This window comes from Scatophagus argus, chromosome 12 (genome assembly GCF_020382885.2).
Source record: "Scatophagus argus isolate fScaArg1 chromosome 12, fScaArg1.pri, whole genome shotgun sequence".
In the NCBI taxonomy this organism is placed as follows: domain Eukaryota; kingdom Metazoa; phylum Chordata; class Actinopteri; family Scatophagidae; genus Scatophagus; species Scatophagus argus.
In genome coordinates, this window is record NC_058504.1 from 1,942,671 (window position 1) to 1,960,519 (window position 17,849).

At 40.5% G+C, this 17,849-nt stretch overlaps 1 protein-coding gene across 1 annotated transcript; it reads right to left on the bottom strand.

Annotated features, from left to right (window-relative positions):
• Positions 1 to 10,267: 10,267 nt before the first annotated feature.
• On the bottom strand, positions 10,268 to 16,346 carry LOC124068599. Its single transcript, XM_046406990.1, has 6 exons — positions 16,254 to 16,346; positions 14,327 to 14,463; positions 11,937 to 12,920; positions 11,705 to 11,857; positions 11,524 to 11,616; positions 10,268 to 11,174 (listed from the first exon to the last, which is right to left on the bottom strand). The coding sequence occupies exons 2-6, from the start codon at positions 14,417 to 14,419 to the stop codon at positions 10,887 to 10,889; spliced, it is 1,611 nt and encodes a 536-aa protein (XP_046262946.1). The 5' UTR covers positions 14,420 to 14,463; positions 16,254 to 16,346; the 3' UTR covers positions 10,268 to 10,886.
• Positions 16,347 to 17,849: the final 1,503 nt, after the last annotated feature.

Sequence of the window (17,849 nt, forward strand, 5' to 3'; positions counted from 1 at the left end):
AAAAAGTAGTGAGTGAGCGTTAGAGAGGAATGTGAAAAGGTATGAAAAATGTGGGGCACCCAGCATCTGTCAGACATGTTACAGTGTCAGTGGTATGTGGACACCTGAACGAAGTACACAAACACCTCGTCATCAAGCTCTTCACTCATATGTCAGCACCATTGGGGTTAATGTGCTCTTAGAACAGCCTCCAACTTCCTGGTTCAGGATTATCCACCAGAAATGGGAACCTGTCTGTAGGGATTTGCTCCCATTCAGCTACAGCATTAATGAGGTCCACGCTGAGGTCCATGAGGTCTTGCTCACAGTCGACATTCAGGTCAGGGCAGGCCAGTCAGGTTCTTCTAAACCAAACCTGGGGAAACCAATCTTTAACGGAGTCGGCTTTTATGCAGAAGGATATTGTCATGTTGAAAGAGGACATGGACACACACAAACAGCAGACACAAAGTTGGGCTTGAGTTCAAACCAGGAAGCGCTGCTTTAGAAACACAAAATAAATATACACAACACTAAGTGGACAGCGGTGTAAACAAAATTTTGAATTTATGCTGAATGCCCAGCTTCTTGGAGAATATTTCTATGTACAGGACAGGAGTATTTGAATTTCGTGATGCATCTTTCCCAGAGTTGATGGATGAGTGCTGAGGACACTGTGGTAGGGAAGGCTCTTCCTCACTGTGACCTGTTTCCAAAGGGAACTCACTGCACATTGCTGCGAAATATAAAATCAATTTGTCTTGAGTAAGGCTGAGGAGAAAAATTCTCTTCTTATTCTTTTGTCTTTATTCTTTGTTTCACTGCCATTCTTTTTGCCTGCTTGTTCTTTACCTTTTCAACGTAGGCAGACAACTTAACTTATGTTACTTTATGTTGATTAGAGACACTAAATGGTGATTATTTAGCTTCACACTCAGGCCACAATGTAAACTTTGCAAACAAGGTATCTCATCACATGATCTGATTTCTCAGCATAACGTTAGGTCAGGTGAGTGGAGCTGTGAAAGTAGAAGGTTTTTACCGGTCTTTTGCTTTCTCAGTTTTCACACATCTACCTCAGCTCGAATGCCTTCAAGGAGAGGCAGTCATCCCAGCTTGTATGATTTATCACATTTAGATTACAAAGACACACGACACATCGAGTTCTTCAGAGATCAGAGAGGGAGAATGCAGCCAGGAGGAGACGTGACTGCAGGCTTTTCACCCTTCCAACGCAGCCACTCAGAACAGGTGTAAAACCATTGTAGTGGAGAAAAAGGTACCTATGGTATGGTAAAGTTAGAAAATCTTGTAATTATGGCAAATAAACAATGGCCAGGGAGTATTACTACTTTCTGCATCACTGTCAAAAAGACAAGGTGTAGACTGGATGCATTAGATGCATTTTTTATTTTTTTTAATAAATTCCATTGACTCTGAGCTGTGTGAAATCTGGCCTTTACTACTTATTTCAAGCACAACCATCACCATCGCTCATTCCATCAAAATCCTTCATACCTTATTACAGGGTATAATTATCATTGTAGCCTCTGTATGCTGCTCAGTGGGCTTTAGAGTAGCTTTTAGTTTGCTGAGCGAAGAAATGAAGAAGAAGAGTGCCATGAAGAGAGCCACCTCATGATATGACAGATTAATAATAAAAATAGGCCTTTAAACACATCAGCATATGGAGATGCTTGGCATGCATAAAAAAGCTTTTTTGAGTATGCCCTGTGCACAACTTGGAAATTGCTTCACAATCATCCATCTAAAAGCAGTTCTTTTGTGTTCTGGGCTGCTTTTATTTCCCCTCAGAGTGGTAAGGCAAAAAGCCAATATGTTGACTGTTGACTGTACAGCATGACAGGTTAACGGAGAAAAAAGAAATTCCTTGTTGAAAAACTTGATTCACATGCTGTCTGGTAGTGTGGTGGGGAGTTTATTTGTGAATCGTGTTTGCGGTTGGCAGAATCAGGGAGAAGAGCAGCTCTGGTGCTGTTGCTGCCTTGTTTCCTGCATGATTCCTTTACTTGTGGTTTCTGTTGGATGGCTGCCATCCGTGTGTCGGGGGCCATCGCAACAAGCACAGACAGCCATGTGTCAATTTTATTATGCATACTGTTGTCTCACTCAGTGGGGGAAAGCTGCTTTGTTGTTGCCTTTCTCTTTGATTCTCCTTCCTACAGTTTGTCTCCGGTATCCACCATGTCTCTTTCTGTTCTCTGTCACTTTCATGCTTAGCCTTTCTCCATTTTTGACAGTCTCACATTTTTATTTTATATTTTATTTTTTTTGTCTGTTAGTAGTTTTTAGTTGTTTTTTAGGTGTTACTGAGCCCCTGTCTGTAGCTTGTATCTGACTCTGTCTCTTGCTTTGAATGAGGACTAATGGTGACAGGTACTCTGGTTTAAATCCAGAAGACATGCATGCAGATCCAGGTCCTAGCTGCCACATGCTCCCAGAGGATTTCCCTTGTTTACTTTACAATGTGCTTTAGTTCTCATCTCGGTGCGCAAACATTCAGTAAAGCTCTTGCTCTGTTACAGCAATGCCAGCAACACCACATGCTGAGAAGATGACTGCTGCTTTATGTGCCTCCAGAGACAAAGACCCCACCCCTGCTGCTGCCTCCACCCAGCCTGGCACAAATCAAAATCATGGTCCTTTTCGCTCATGTTCAACGCTGAACATGTACACAAGGAAAATGTGAGAACATGTCAACTCTTTTTGTCCAACAGTGCATGGAATTGCCATAAAAGGGGACGCAGGGCTGGTGCCACTGTTGGGTTCCCAGAGGCAGGACCCAGCTCTTTGAAGGGGATTGAGCGAGACGAGTGGGGAAGCGAAAACAATCCCGAAATTATCCTGGTAAACTGAATATGATTTAGCGGCTGTTTGGCTGCCCTGGAGGCTGAGCCAGCCTGAAATATAAATACTTACATAAAGTTCCAGTTCAATATTTAATCTATCTCAAACAATGGCCTGCTCAAACCCTCTGAGACTGCGGGCCACCCTGTTCTCCAAGTGAGATTCTAATTGTGTATGTGTGAGTGTGTGTTGTGTCAACACTGTTACTGTGAGGACGACATGACCTTTCATGGAAGAAAGGGTGAGAAAACCTTTCTGGAGTGAGGATACATGATAGCACAAGTACAGTGCATGGACTCGTAAAAATAATCCCTCTCAATTATCACCTTGGAAGCCTGTGGCAGAGTCCAAATCTGCACACACTGTGCCTTCTATACGTCAGTCTCGTCCACACCCGTCATCATTTTTGTGTCTATTTTTATGTGTTGAGTTGTCACAGATGTAGGCAGGTAGCTAGTAGGCATAAGGAATCCCATTTCCTGTCCCTTAGTGATTCAAAGGTCTAGAACCAGACTTAGTTAATGTTACAATTATTGGAATTCTATAATCAGTCCTCCAGCACTAAACATTATAGCCATTACTATAATATTTACAGCACAGACAGATATCTAATAGCAGTCAGATTCAGTTGCAAACATAATCCAAACTCAAAAAAATATGTGACTGACCAAATGTTTCCATTCCATCCATTGTCTCCGTCACTCACGAAAGAATAGATCAGCAACCCTTTATTTTTTTTTTATCGGTTACATTTATCCAGCTAGTAAATCCACTCTGAAAGCCTTGTCTCGAGCTCCAGTTTTTCTTTCAACCACCTCCAGACACTTGTACTCTGCTTATCTGTCCACAGCTTCTGTTTCTCTTTCTCGTTTCCAGTTCTTGAGTTTTCTTGGGTCAACTTAAAACAAAACCTTGCAACTTTCTCTCCTTTTCCTCCACATACTTCAAAACTTGCTCTTTGAATTTGAAATGGTTTGTGATAAATTGAGTGATTTTCACTAAATGGGATCCCTGTGATTACTTTAAGTGTAGCTGCTGTTGCTGCTGACTGCAATAGGACTTTGAATGAGTAACAGAGAACAAAAAAATGTTGAATATATATATCTATATATCTATCTATATATCTATAGATATATAGATATTAATTTATGCAAAAACATTTAATGGAACCAACACCTCTATGACAGTGTTACTGAAATGATTCATTCCAGAAATGTACATCAGATGTTTTGAACAAATTGAATAGTGATGTTACCTGATGTTAATATCATACTATACATGTTGTACTAAATGACCCGAAGCATGAATAAACACAGCTATGGTCCCATATCAGTTTTCTTAAAAATTCATCACCACATCTCTCCCATAAGACGTACAAACTCTACCAGTGAGGTCCAGATTGTTGGAGCTGAAGAACAGTCAGTGTTTACTGCTTCAGATTGAGCAGCACTCCAAACCTGTACACTTTAAAAGTTTTATGCCTTTGGCATGGCTGAACATGCTCACTGCAGCCATCTGAAAAGCAGCAGAGCTGAACGAGTGCCTGCCCTCCCTACTTTAGTTCAACAGGAAGAAAATTCATCAATTTTTCTTTGGTCCAAGCACTGAGGTGGCAGTGCAAGGAAGGCGGCACCATCAACTGCTCCAACAAATGTCAGGGACAGATCGATGTGAGTATTCACAAACAGTCACCTACAAATATAGCTGTCTTTTACAGATATTCTCTCGACCATATTCCACCAAGTTATTTCCAGGTGTTAATGAAAACACAGGCAGCTTCTTGTGCAGAACATGGCTTTTGTGGTTGGGGTTGTTACGTCTGACTTACACTTTCTGAGGACCTCCAGTTTTTGTTTTTGCTTTTTAATAGAATGAATCCACCATTGGTTTCTGTATGTTTTCTCACAGTCTCATTGGCACCAAGCTGTCTGTGACTACAGGTTATCAGCCAGTCAAGCACGTTGAATTGCCAGTTGAGCCAGTCTGTGACAGAAATCACTCTTATTGGCTGTTCAGCTAAGCAGATCAGTGCAGAATAAGAGAAAAAAAACCCAAACAGAACTGACAAAATCAAGCAAATGACACAGATGGCTCTTCTCATTTTTTATCGATGATTTCAGTACACAAGCATTTTCACACAAAAAGATAACCATCTGGAATGAAGCAACTGAACTGAAAACTTAAAAGTGGTAAGTAAGAGTGGAAATTGCAGACAACACTGCTTTCTGGTATAGTATACCACACCTGGTATAAAAGTTACACGTTATCTCCTCTTACACAGGCACAGAGCATATGTGTTAGTTGGTGTAGATCTTCAGCTGTGGTCTTTGCAACTGATATATGTGTATAGAGTACACAGTATACATTTAAAAAAAAAATCATCTTTCTGAAGCGTGTGTCCTCTACCAGGAGCCTGAAAGCATGAAGGTTCTGTGTAGTATCAGTAGTCAATCCAGGTGGTGTACTGCCTGGTCTTGCAGTCCTGAGTGACTACTCTGTCGGCCAGTAGTTGGTGCTTAGCTCCCCGGTATTGCTGCCAATTCCCTTCTGAGCCCCACTCATGATTGGATCCATATGCCGACTGATCTTAGCAGCTATGATGTCTGAGAGGAGCTCCCATGTTGTGCAGGGGGAGGTTGTTGGCCATTAGGTGAATGGAATTGCTCCCTTCAAAGAATCCTTCATAATCAGGACTGTCCTTCCTTGGGTTAGTCCCATCCATCAGCAGCTGGTTCATTTGCACTGTTTGACGTTTATGCAGTTCAGTTAGCTTCTTTAGCCCATAGGTGTGGATCATATCAGGGCCTGGTGCTCTCCCAGCTGTACATGCCTGGCACTTTCTGTCTTGCTCTGGGAGATTGGTGTGATCTGCTCTTAGATCCACAAGTAACTGAGTATTAATGTGTGTGTGATGCCTCTCTCTTCATGCCTTTCTGTAGCTCTGAGAGCTGACTAACTTCTCTCCGTTTTGCCTCTTCCATGGGGGATAATTCTCTCTGTTTGTTATGTTGTTAAGCTGTAGTGCTGCATTCACTTCTTCAACTTTCAAAAGTTACTTTTTCATTTAATCAACCACAGAAGTGCAAGGCGTCCAGCTTTGTCATGATTTTCAATCTCGGGTCAGCTGCCCTTGTGTCCAGGGACTTTATGTCTGTTATTGGGACTTGGTACCAAATCTTGGAGTGGAGGGATGATAATATCTCCCCTGTGACCTGTCATCCTGGCTCCCTTTTGCCTTAGGATTGTTGCTGTACCTCGTCAATCTCTAGTTATGATAGCATTTGCTGTTTGTTAATGTTGGAATACTGTGCTAGTGTGACCCCATATGCCATGCATGATAACTGGAATGTATAAGCACACGTATGTTTATATGTAAGACACACACACACACGGCTGGTACATGTAAGAAATGCATTCCTATCTGTCACACACAGAGATATAGCGGATGGGTGGTTTGACTCACAGTGACAGCAGCTACGTGAAATCTAAACATGGGTGTGTGTGTGTGTGTGTGTAGGTGTGTGTTGCTATATCACATTGAGGCTCAAACCACACACACACAGAGGAGTGATGAAAAGCAGAGGAACACACACCCTGCAGAGGCAGCTCTGAGGTGCCAACCTGCACAGTTCAGCCTAATAGGGAGCTAAAGACAAGGCTGACAAGTTGACAAGATACTCATCAACTTCGTGTTCTTGTATCCGGATATGTAACACTGACATCTGAACACAGGTCTTTGCATTTAAGTGTTTCATTTTATATGTTTCATATTGCATTCTGTGTGCATCCAGATCTCAGTGTACAAATTAAGCAAACAGAACCTCCTCCAAGGTCACTAATAAATGGACTGCAGTCTGTGTCCAGACCAAGACACCATCAAGACTAGACCATTCGATCCAGACCTAGAAATAATACATTTTATTGTGCCTTTACAGCACAAGTGGCCCAGGAAACCAAGACCAATTGCATTTGTTGTAAATCTTCTTATGTGAAGCTACTCGGCTAATCACATTTGTGCATTTAGATAAGCATTGTGATAGGTACACACACACACACACACACAGTGGAGAGACGAGAGAAAAGTCTCAGAAATAGCCAGCAGCGTAGGTCTGAAAGGGGAAAAGTACAGGGCGAAAACAGCTGTTAATCAAGAATGGTTAGACGTTTGCACGTTCATTCTTCCCACAGGCAGTGGAACCACAGGAGACCATGTGATTATTAATACCACTACAGTGTGCACAGTAAAGGTCACGAGGCAAAAGAAATGACCAAAGAACGACCAACACCTCAGTATGGCAAACATCAGGTGTCAGTTTACATTTGTCTTCAATGTACTTCATAGATCATGTGACCAACAGGGGCTCAACTATTTGTGTATTGTAGTTGCATTATCTGAGAATTTCTCCTCAGAATCCTTAATGTGTGAATCTCCTGTTCAGCACAAACTTCCATTACTGTTACTGTTCAAAATGTGTGACTGGAGAACATCAAATCATAAGAAGAATTTGTCAAAAATTTGTGTTTCCACCTAAATGTGGAATGACAAGCAGCAAACCTTGAAAATGTTGGAAATTCATGCTTTTTAGCCTGTAGCCGATTTGTTTACATAGAGATTTTACAAGAGAGTTCAACTGCCAATCCAATAACTCAAAGTACATACCCTAGAAAATAAGAAAGTAGAAGGAGATATTTACGACAAGTTTTTTGTGTTTAAATAAGAATTCAATATCCTGCAGGTTTGCTACAAAATCACATTAAAATGGCCTCCTCAAACTTCGTCAGATCTTGGCCCATAATCACCAGATACAGATGTTTTCTTCTGTATCTAAAGTAACCCAGGTGGTTGTTGACTGTGCTGTGTCAACAGGAAGTGCTAGCAGAAAAAGCAGCAGAACAATTCATGATGCAGATGTGCAAAACTGTAAACAGGTTAGTTGTGCAGTGCAGAATAAAGCTGCCTGATCTTTTACAAACCTTCTCCTTATCTCATGATTAGACACTGAAGCCTGGCAGCCAGGGACAATTTCTGACATTGCAGGTGCACTCACTTTTGTTTTCACCTGCAAACAGAGTGGTTTAGATCATCTGGATAAAATGTTTAAACCTGTCATCAGACTTGATGTTACCTTGTTCATACATTCCAGAGCTTTCACAGTGTGTGGAGGTTGACTTTGCTTTCAGTCAGGCTTCCCTGCCTCTGAGAGGGCTTCGAGAAGCACAGGAGATATAAAACCTTAGCTGTTCTACTGAGAGAGACAGGAGTGTGACAGACAGGCACACCTGCACACACATGGATGCACACAAACACTGAGGCAGGCCAGCACACACGTGCAGCCGCCCTGAGACCGACATTCTCCTCACAGTGATGGATGTGGAGGGCAGCACCCACAGGTTGCTTAGCCAGATGTGAGGGCAGAAAAGAGGAATAAAAAGACAAATTTTTCATTATCTCTTTACTTGCTTTCTGTCTTCTTGTTGTTTTTGCTGATTCCCTCATGAGCGCACCCCCCCCCCCCCCCCCCCCCCCCACACACACACACACACACACACACGCACTACCTGAATTTGGGACAAGCCTCAAAGGTTTCAGTCGATACTCGCTGTGCTCCAAGAGGCCTCTGTGATCTCTCATTGCCATGGAAACACTGAAACCAAAGCTGAAGAAAAGTTTTACCATGTCTAAATGACACAGGCTCTGATCAGTTTTACATATGGAGAGACATAAAAGTTTTGACTTGTATAAACCTGTCTTCCTGTTCCTAAAACTGTTACTCCATCATATTCTCATCCCAGCATGTCTCATGCAGCTCGTACCATTCGGCATCTGTGGCCAAAACGTAAACACTTCTTGCAAAGAAACCCATACTTAGCATTAAATGCCAATTTAGTTTGTTAGTTTGTTTGTTAAGTTAAGTTTAAGCACTGATGTCAGTGTTATTGCCGCTAGTGAAACACACACACACACACACACACACACACACAAAATAAATAAATAAAAAGGAATGGAATTTAGGCTGTAACTATGGTTGAAAAATTTTGAATAACCAACAGGTGTAATTTCAAGCGTCTGAAATGTGTGCGTGTACAGGGAGTGACTAAAATATCAGGATTTTCTTGCTTCTCACATGGAGACTAAAGGGTGACGTGACAGGAGACCAAAGCAGAAAAGCAGAAGCATTTGAAGCCCTGGGAATGAGACTGGTCTTTATCCATTAAATGACAGCCATTAGCAGTAGAAAGCTAGTAGAAAGAATAAACAAGGATACTTATAGAAATAAGCCACAGACATAATGACATGTTTTTGTAAATAAACAAAAAACAAAAAAACAAAAAATAAGATTCGAAACAGAGTGGAGTGCTGGGCGATGATCAAGGCCATAAAGAGAAAGGAGGGAAGGAGATGGAGCAGAGTGGAGTGAGAAGGAAGGAGAATGCAGACAGAGCAGTAAACACAACAACGAGCTGCAGCTGCTGTGTGTGGTCACTGCTGCCAGTCTGACGTTCACACACTCTGCAAGCCAGCAAGTCCCAGCAGCCAGCTATCAGCCTGCAACCTGCTATAACAGCCAGCCAGTGAATTAGGTAACAGCTTAATCTGTGTTCTTAACTGTAAGAGTTGGATAAGGCTGCTGGGAGACCCCAGGGCAAAAATGAACTGTGGCAGCTGATGATCCACCACCCCTCCAGGTTTACTGCATCACTCACTTTGTGTTCATTTTACTGAACATAATTCAGGAATCTGAACATTGCGAGGAGAATAAAACACAAACCTGAAACAAAAATAGATTGACTGACATTGCATAATTTAGGAAACACTTTTTCAAGCCCCTTTTTGTTCCAGTTAATATTATGTTTAAATGGTGCATAATCCCAAACACTTTAGCAGTAACACAAATATCTGGAGTGTGACTTTGAAAAGTGTATGGAAAATGGATTTGTTTGACACGCAACGATAGAGTGTTTCACTGGAGTGAAACAGTAAAAAGATATTTCAACGAAAAAAGACATCACAGCAGGCATAAGAAAAAGAGACATCGTGGTTAATGTGACACCAGGTGTGAAATTATGCCACTGAGTACACTCTTAACCCAAATTAGTTGAGTTTACTAGAACAACGCGTGGAAACCGATTGCCTTAAATGGTTTAAGTTTTTACACAGTGGTTAAACTAGGCATTTTAAGTTGTATTAACTTAACACATTAATTAAATGCAATAGTCTTTACTAAAGATACTTAGCTCACATGACAAATTTGTTTCTTTTTCAGGTCTGTAAAAAATTACTATTTTAAGTTCAACATACAAATATATATATATCAAACAAACTAATATGTATTATTTCTTATTACTTGAAATTATTTTTAAACTTATGTATATATACATACATATAAAATAAGAAATAAATAATAATTCAGAACATCAATTCAGTAGTTGCAACATGTTTTATTTCCTAATAATTGGATGCACCAACATGAACTTGCCAAAATTGTAAAGTAAAATCATGAAGTTTACAGTGGACAAACAAAAATCAAAACCTTTTTTTCCTGCCTCAGTAAAGTTTGAAAGTTGAGGCCAGGTTGGTGGTCTTATGATCAAGGCAGGTAAGTTCTTCCATACATCATTTGTTGGAGTTTCTTTGTGCCATTTCAAACAAACTGCTTATATGAAAACAGAAAATTTTCTCTGGTCTTTCATAAAATATTAGAACATGTGATTGAACACAAAAAAAAATATAAACAATCATCAGCTGGAGATATGCCTGCATCAGATCTAATAGATGGCAGAATAAAGAGAAGTAAAAGCATTGCATTCATTATAGTATTCAACAAAATAATGGTCAGAACAAATCCACAAAATCTGGAAAGCAAATATTTGCACCTTAATACAGGCAGACCAAACAGGTACAGCTTGAGGTTTTCTGGTATATGGCCTTGTATACATTTTTGTATGGCCTTTGATTCAAACGTAGTTCACCCTGTACACATGACATGCAATTGAACAAACTAGCCATGGCTTTCACAGTGTGCTTGATTTAGCATCCTTTAAATTGTCAGCTGGTTTCTCAATGTTTGTAATCTAGGTTTCAGGTCAGTATGGCCCAACATCAGGAGTACCTGCTGGATGAACTGGAAGGTGTTTCTCATGGACTTGGGATAGTTAAGGTGTAATGCGTACATCAGTCCAAACAGGATGCACACAGCCTTTGGCAGGTCTTGAAGACTGTCCATGACAGTTTCTCCCTCAATGACAATCTTAAAGGATGATGGACCTTCCTGTTCAACAATGAGGATCCCAATGTCAACTTGGTGGAGCGAGTCGCCATCATCACCCTAACAAAAGAGAAAATCATATTCTTATTAAACAATTATTGATATTGTTGGAAAAAACAAATAGAATTTTGTCAAATCATCAGTTAGACACAAGAGCAAAGGTATGATTTGGTTGTGACCCTGAAATAGATTTAACACATCAGGGTGAACCTAAGCAGAAACTGGATGAAAAGATTGTACAAATGATAACTGGAACAACAGGAAAAAAGGCCATTTTGTGGAGTATTTGACAGGTCTAAATGGAAAAGGCACGAGGAAAAAAAGCAAAAAATAATCATCATTTTGATAATGATCAAAAATGAGACCTATTGAATAATGGTAATTTAACAGATACTGGGAGGATACTTACGATGTATGTTTTGTAGAAGTCTGTAGGGTTGTCACCAAGCAGAAGAGGAAGTCCTCTGAGCACCAGTGTGCGGATGTCAGTCGGCTCATTAGTCTTACAGAGTAATATGATAATACATGTTAGAATACGGGCATTACAAGAAGTAACCTTACAAACAATGCTATGTAAAATAGATACATACCCTGATCTGTTGTAAAAGCAGAGTCAACATCTGCCCAACATTCCCTCTCTTTGAGCGAAATATCTCCATAAGACGAGAACTGTGTTGATCAATTCCTTCATAGAACTCCTGCTTAAGATTCTTGCCCACAATCCTGCTGAACTCCATGTACACCTGCATAGGTATAAATAAAATTTTTAAAAATTCAGTAATTATTAATAAAACATCAGTTTCATATCCTTAATGAACCTACCTGATCTTCTGTGAAAATAGCAGGCCATCGCTCCATCATCAGGCTTATGGCAGGTTCAGACTCCACCACCTCTTTTCTTCTTAATGCAAATGTCAGGTCCATCTTTTGTTTCACAAGCCATCTGTCTGGTGTTCTCTTTTGCATTTCATCAACCAACTTTTTGCGAGCATCTTCAAGGCCTGCCTGATCAAAACCATCTGGAAAGTTGGGCAAGTAGTTCAGTTCACCTTTCTTGGCCTTCTTGATATGCTTGTTAGCAGGTACTCCTTCTGGTGAGTGCCTCCCACGTTTGCCTGAATTTACTGCAACATCAAGGCATCCTGATCGTCTTCGCTTGGTTCTGTAATTAGCCATTTTATATTTTAAACTATTTTTCCAACCACTGCAGCGACTGGATGAGCCTTGTTCCTGGAGACAGGGGTGCTTAGTTATCAGTGCCGTTGCCACACTTTCAAACTGAGCATTATTTGGATATGCTGTATAGCCATACATGCTCTCAGCCAATTTTTCAAGGATCTCATGTTTGACTTCCTTTGAAACTTTAAAGAGTGTTCTGTCCTTTACGTATAATAGATCTGCTTGCCTCAGACGATACTCAACATCAACAGAAAAGTTTGGGATATCAAAGAATTCTGGCCACCCTATCTGTCGCTCCTGAGGGGAGGGTGAGAGGATCTCTGTATCTGTTGTACTGTGAGTGTCACTCGATATTTCTGCTGATGCTGAGATAGGTACTAGTTCAAGCAGAGGGATGACTTTGATTGTTGGTTTTTCTGGAAGATCAGCAATATCAGTCAGATTACATAGTTCATAATTGAATTCAGGGTCCTGGAACTGGAGAATGCAGTTGTAATCAAGCCCCAGAGATTCTTTGAGCTTGCTAATCAAATCCTCTACCGTAGCAGGCTTTGCATTTAGGCTGACTTTTCTTATATCCGCCTCTGTGAGAATGACCCTCAAGATCATCTTCTGTGTTGCAGTCATCTTAAAAAAAGAAAAAAGAAATACATTCCTGATTACAAATACTCAAAGTCACAAACACAGTTAGCTGCTGACCCATTTGGGGGTACTTATTAGTGTATCACTGGTTTGTCCTCTACTTTGAAAATACCAGTACCACATTCTGACAGACATTCTTATACCAGTAGGACAGAAGCAAAAGTTATAAGAGGAAACAACAAATACATGATTATATGTATGTGACAGATAGAGAGCATGACCAAGCAATCCTACATGTGGCTTTAACACAGAATATAGCGCTTGAGTGTCACCATTAAATTGTTTCCACATCTGTATGTAGAAAGAGGAAACACATCATTAAGGTCTCCCTGTTGCACAACACACAAAGAGGGGTTAGAGTTGTCACAGAGTTCAAAGGATCGGAAATGCTCATGGTACCAGGCAGTCATCACTTTGCAGACAAAAAGGATGTTTGTGTTAATTGCCACAATCTGTTTGATCTGCATAAATTTAGGAAGGCCAGAGCATGTCCCCACTGAGAGTATCATATCAGCACAATACTGAATTCCATCTACACAGATGGATGATGCAACAAGAACTGTCGCAAGCTGAGGAACTCTTTGACAGAAAATCTGTTGGACATTTTCTGGAAAAGATGTGATTGACGCTGTTGTAACCCTGTCCATTTCAATCGAGGGCTTAAAAAATGAACTTGTGTCCAAATAGTAAGCCATCATTTTCTGATGCCTTACAGCAAGCGTAAGAGCTACATTTCTGAAGTTGTGTGCATTACGAATTACCCGTTTGAAGAATTTGTGCTTTCCTTCAAATCGCATTGTCCAGACATCTGAAAGCGGACCAAATGCCCTTATCATGTCAGGATAATGCTCAATGAAGTGGTGTTTTGGTCGCAATCTAAAACCAGGGAATGTCCTCTTTAACAGTTCCCTGTGTTCTGTCACTTTGCACTGCAAGAAATGTATGGACTCTTCAGTGTGTCTTGTTGCAACAGCCAACTCAACAATATCTTTGAGCAGCATCAAAATGTCCCAAGCATTGTCTCCTTCAGGTACTTCATGACCAATGAGAAGTGGGAGCAGTCTGATTAAGGCCCAGTTTTCGTGACCATTTCCACCAATGGTCCTTTTAATAGAGAAGTCACGGCCAATAGCCTGAGGCTGGTCAGTTTTGTCATTAGAAGCATATGGAAATGTTTTGATGGCCTGATTCAGCATTTCTAATGTAAAGTACTTCTTAGAAATCAAATCTGAAATGCAAAGTGATAACTCAACAGGTACAATGCCTTCCAAAAGGTCATGCAGGATGTCAGGGGGGTAACCCTGAACAACATGAAAGTACTGTAGACTGTCAGTCAGTACACATCTTCCTTTAATACCATACTCCTTAGCTAGAGATGTGTCCTGGCATACCTCTTGCACCTGTTGGTTGTGACTGTCTTTAGTTCGAGGTTCAAAGGTGCCTGAACATACTTCCTTGTCTTGGATCTCACTCCTGGTTGCCATGCAGAACCTGCAGAACCTGTTCACTGCAAAGCTCTCGTAGAATCCTGCCAAAGAATGAGCAGCCAAGTTATCAGCCGCCACATAAATCACAGTCCCTTTAACACATGCTCCCAGCTTCTCAATATATAGTCCATGTTGCTCCAAATAAACAAGATCTTGGATAAGAGGGTGGAAAATTTCTGCATAGCCATACTCTTTCACAACTGAGGCTTTACACAAAACAGCTAGCTGAATGGATGGGAGTGTGGATCTGTATTGTGATGGTACATTAGCTATCACCCAATACACAGCACTCATTTTGTGTTTCTTTTTAGATGTCCCTAAGGGGTTGGACACTTCAAATTCATCTGTGTAAAGTGCAACAGCAATTTTGAACTCTTCTCCTTTAAGGAGATCATTTTCTTTGCAGTATGAACCATCTCTGTATGTGCTGTACTCGTGTGGCACATGCTGTTGTACTGGTAGAGCTTTGTCCAAAATGTCTGTCCTGCTCAACATTTTCTGTAACATTGCATTAAGAGGAACATACACAGCACTGCATTTTTTCCCCCTTTCAATAATATACTCTACTGGCATAATCAGTGTAAAGTTTTTGCCCACATATGTTGCTCTTCTTTTAGTGGTTGATAAGGGGCCATCCTTGCCACAAAATTTAGTTATGACATTGCTCTCTGAGACAGCCCTGACTATTTCTCTAACAGTTGAATCATCGACATCTGTGTGACATTTCAGAATGTCTCTGACTGAATTGTACTGCAGTGGCAGAGACATTTCACACAACTGTACTAACTGCTCTATAACCTCTTGTACAGAACTTTCAGGAATATGAAGAACAGTTTGCATCTTTAAAAACAGGGTTGCAAAGCTGTGCTCTAAATGCTTACTTAGATCGTAAAGCTCATCTTTGCTGTGATCCTCACTGTCTTCTGGATCAAGCACGTCATTTTGAAGCACATGTTCTTGAGCCGTTTCTTCTGTCACATTCCCTGAGACTACCTCTGGCTTCAACATTTTCCAGTCATCTGTTCTGTGCTCTTTACTCACATCTGCATTAAATGTGGAGTACACATGAGTATGAAAGTTGCAGGCTTTGTACGGACACTGCACTCTGTGATTAACTTTTAAATGTGTTTTCCGCAAATGAGAGAAAAAATCTGCTTCTGTGCAGGATGCTGAAAAATCACATGACTGACAATGAAAGACAGTTTGGCACACCTCTACAACACTTGCTTCCTGATGAAGTTTAGATAGATGGACTTTTAGCGCATTAATGGAGTTGAATGTGCACAAACAATCTGGGTGTAAGCAAGGGAAAGGTACTGTTCTACCGTAGCTCCCATGTTTTAACCTGTAATGTTTTAACAAGTAACCCCTTTTATCACATATGAACTCACAATACTTGCAGTTCCACGGCATCATTGAAAATCATAAAATAAAACAGGTGAAGTGAAAAAAGCTTTTGACCGTTCTTTTAAAATATCGGCACATGCATGTATTAACCCACTCACATGAAGGCTACCATTAAGCGCTCTCTATTTAGCTCAACAGTGGCTCGACAAAATAATAATAATAACAATAACCTAAACGCTAACTTTTTCGTTCGACATTGCCTCAGCAGAAACGTTAACCTGAATGCTAACCTTGAAGCACAACAATGGCTTGAACTTGAATGTTACAAAACAGTTCATTAACATTAGCATTAACATTAATGCTAACCTTAGCTAAACTGAAATGGTGAGAGTGACAAAGACTTCGCTGTAGAGCTAACTCGTGCGTTTAGGTAAGCTGCTGTCACTCCACCGGTCTTTCGAATAAACATCTTTTCCACACTCACCTGTCACTTTGTATGAAGTCGCACTCCAAAAGCCCTCCGTTCCCGAAAAATCCTCTGTCTCAGTTGGTTTCAGCGCGCAGCAGCCACAGGACAGTTGACACTAACAGCGATGTTCAAATTTCGAATAAACTCCTCCCCTCGCATAAACATAACAAAACGTGTAATGTCTACTAAACATGATCGTTGCATTAAACATTTCACTTAAATAATTGCAATCAACGAATTGTATTTTGTAATGAGACCCACTTTTTACTAAACACAAAAGATTAACTAATGACTACTAAAAAGGTTAATTAAAACTAAAATCTGGGTTTACAGTGTAGCTGCCGAGGAAGACCAAGAAGCTTGTCTGTTTCAATCTGTAATCAATTTGTTTTCAATTTGTAATCCCTTACACTACTTGTTAGTGAAAAACTGTAATTACATTACTGTCCAACACTGATTATAACATCTTCAACAGAAGACAAAACTAAATTAATTCTGGCATCTTAAAAGTTTCCCCTTTAAAGATGCTGCAATTTGTTCTGAGGACTGGAGTGCAACAAACAAAACTTTGGGATGGTAATGGTAAGGGCAGTTATTTGAAAATGCTGCTTTTCCACATATATTCAGTTGACTGCAGCACAAATAATGTTAAAACCAGGTCCCTGGTGGCAGGATCCAGGACGGGTCATAACTCCCGCCTCCTCCACATTAGCAGAGAGAACATGCTTGCTTACCATAATTCTGAATCACCTTTTCTTTTATCAACACCCGTCAGTTTTAGGACCTGAGGACACTAACTGTTGTGAATGTTGGTTAGCTGAAAGTGAATCTGATGCAGGGTGTCCGTTGTCATATTTTGCTCTGCATAATGCACCACACATTTTCAGTGGGAGACAGTCTTTATCTGTAAAGCCACACTGTGAGTAACATTTGCCAAATGTACACTGTCTTGCTAGAATAAGCAGAAAAAGACATTGTCTGGATGGCAGTATTATGGTTCTCCAAAACCTGTATGGACCTTTTAGCATGACTGGTGTTTGCTGATCTTCCAGTGCCTTGAGCACCAACACACCCCCATACCATCTCAGATATTGGCTATGGAACTTTGTGATGGTAACAATCTGGCTGATCCCTTTCTCGGTAAACCTTGAGGACACAATGTCCATGATTTGACCGGATTTGATTTGAATTTGAAATGTCAGACTTCGTCAGACCTCAGGAACACTTTGTGTCAGTCCATCTCAGATGAACTTGGACAAGTTGGAAGCTGGCTGTTGATATATGGTTCACTTTGCTTGACGTAGCATGTCATAACAAACTATGTTTCTGACAATAGTTTTCTGAAGAGCACATTTAATAATGTCCTTTTTACAATCATTTCAGTTTTTAATGCAGCAATGACGACAACAGACTGAATGTCACAGGCATTCATTGTTGTTTATTGGCCTTGTTACTTATGTGCACAGATTTCTCAGAATTCTCTTGATGAAAAACATCAACGCTCCACAACCTTCCCAGTCTTCTGTTTTCCCTGTTCCAACTGTTGCTGGCATCAAACTAAATATTCTCAAAAATCAGTGAAGCTTATGAGATGAAACCTTAAGTGTGTTG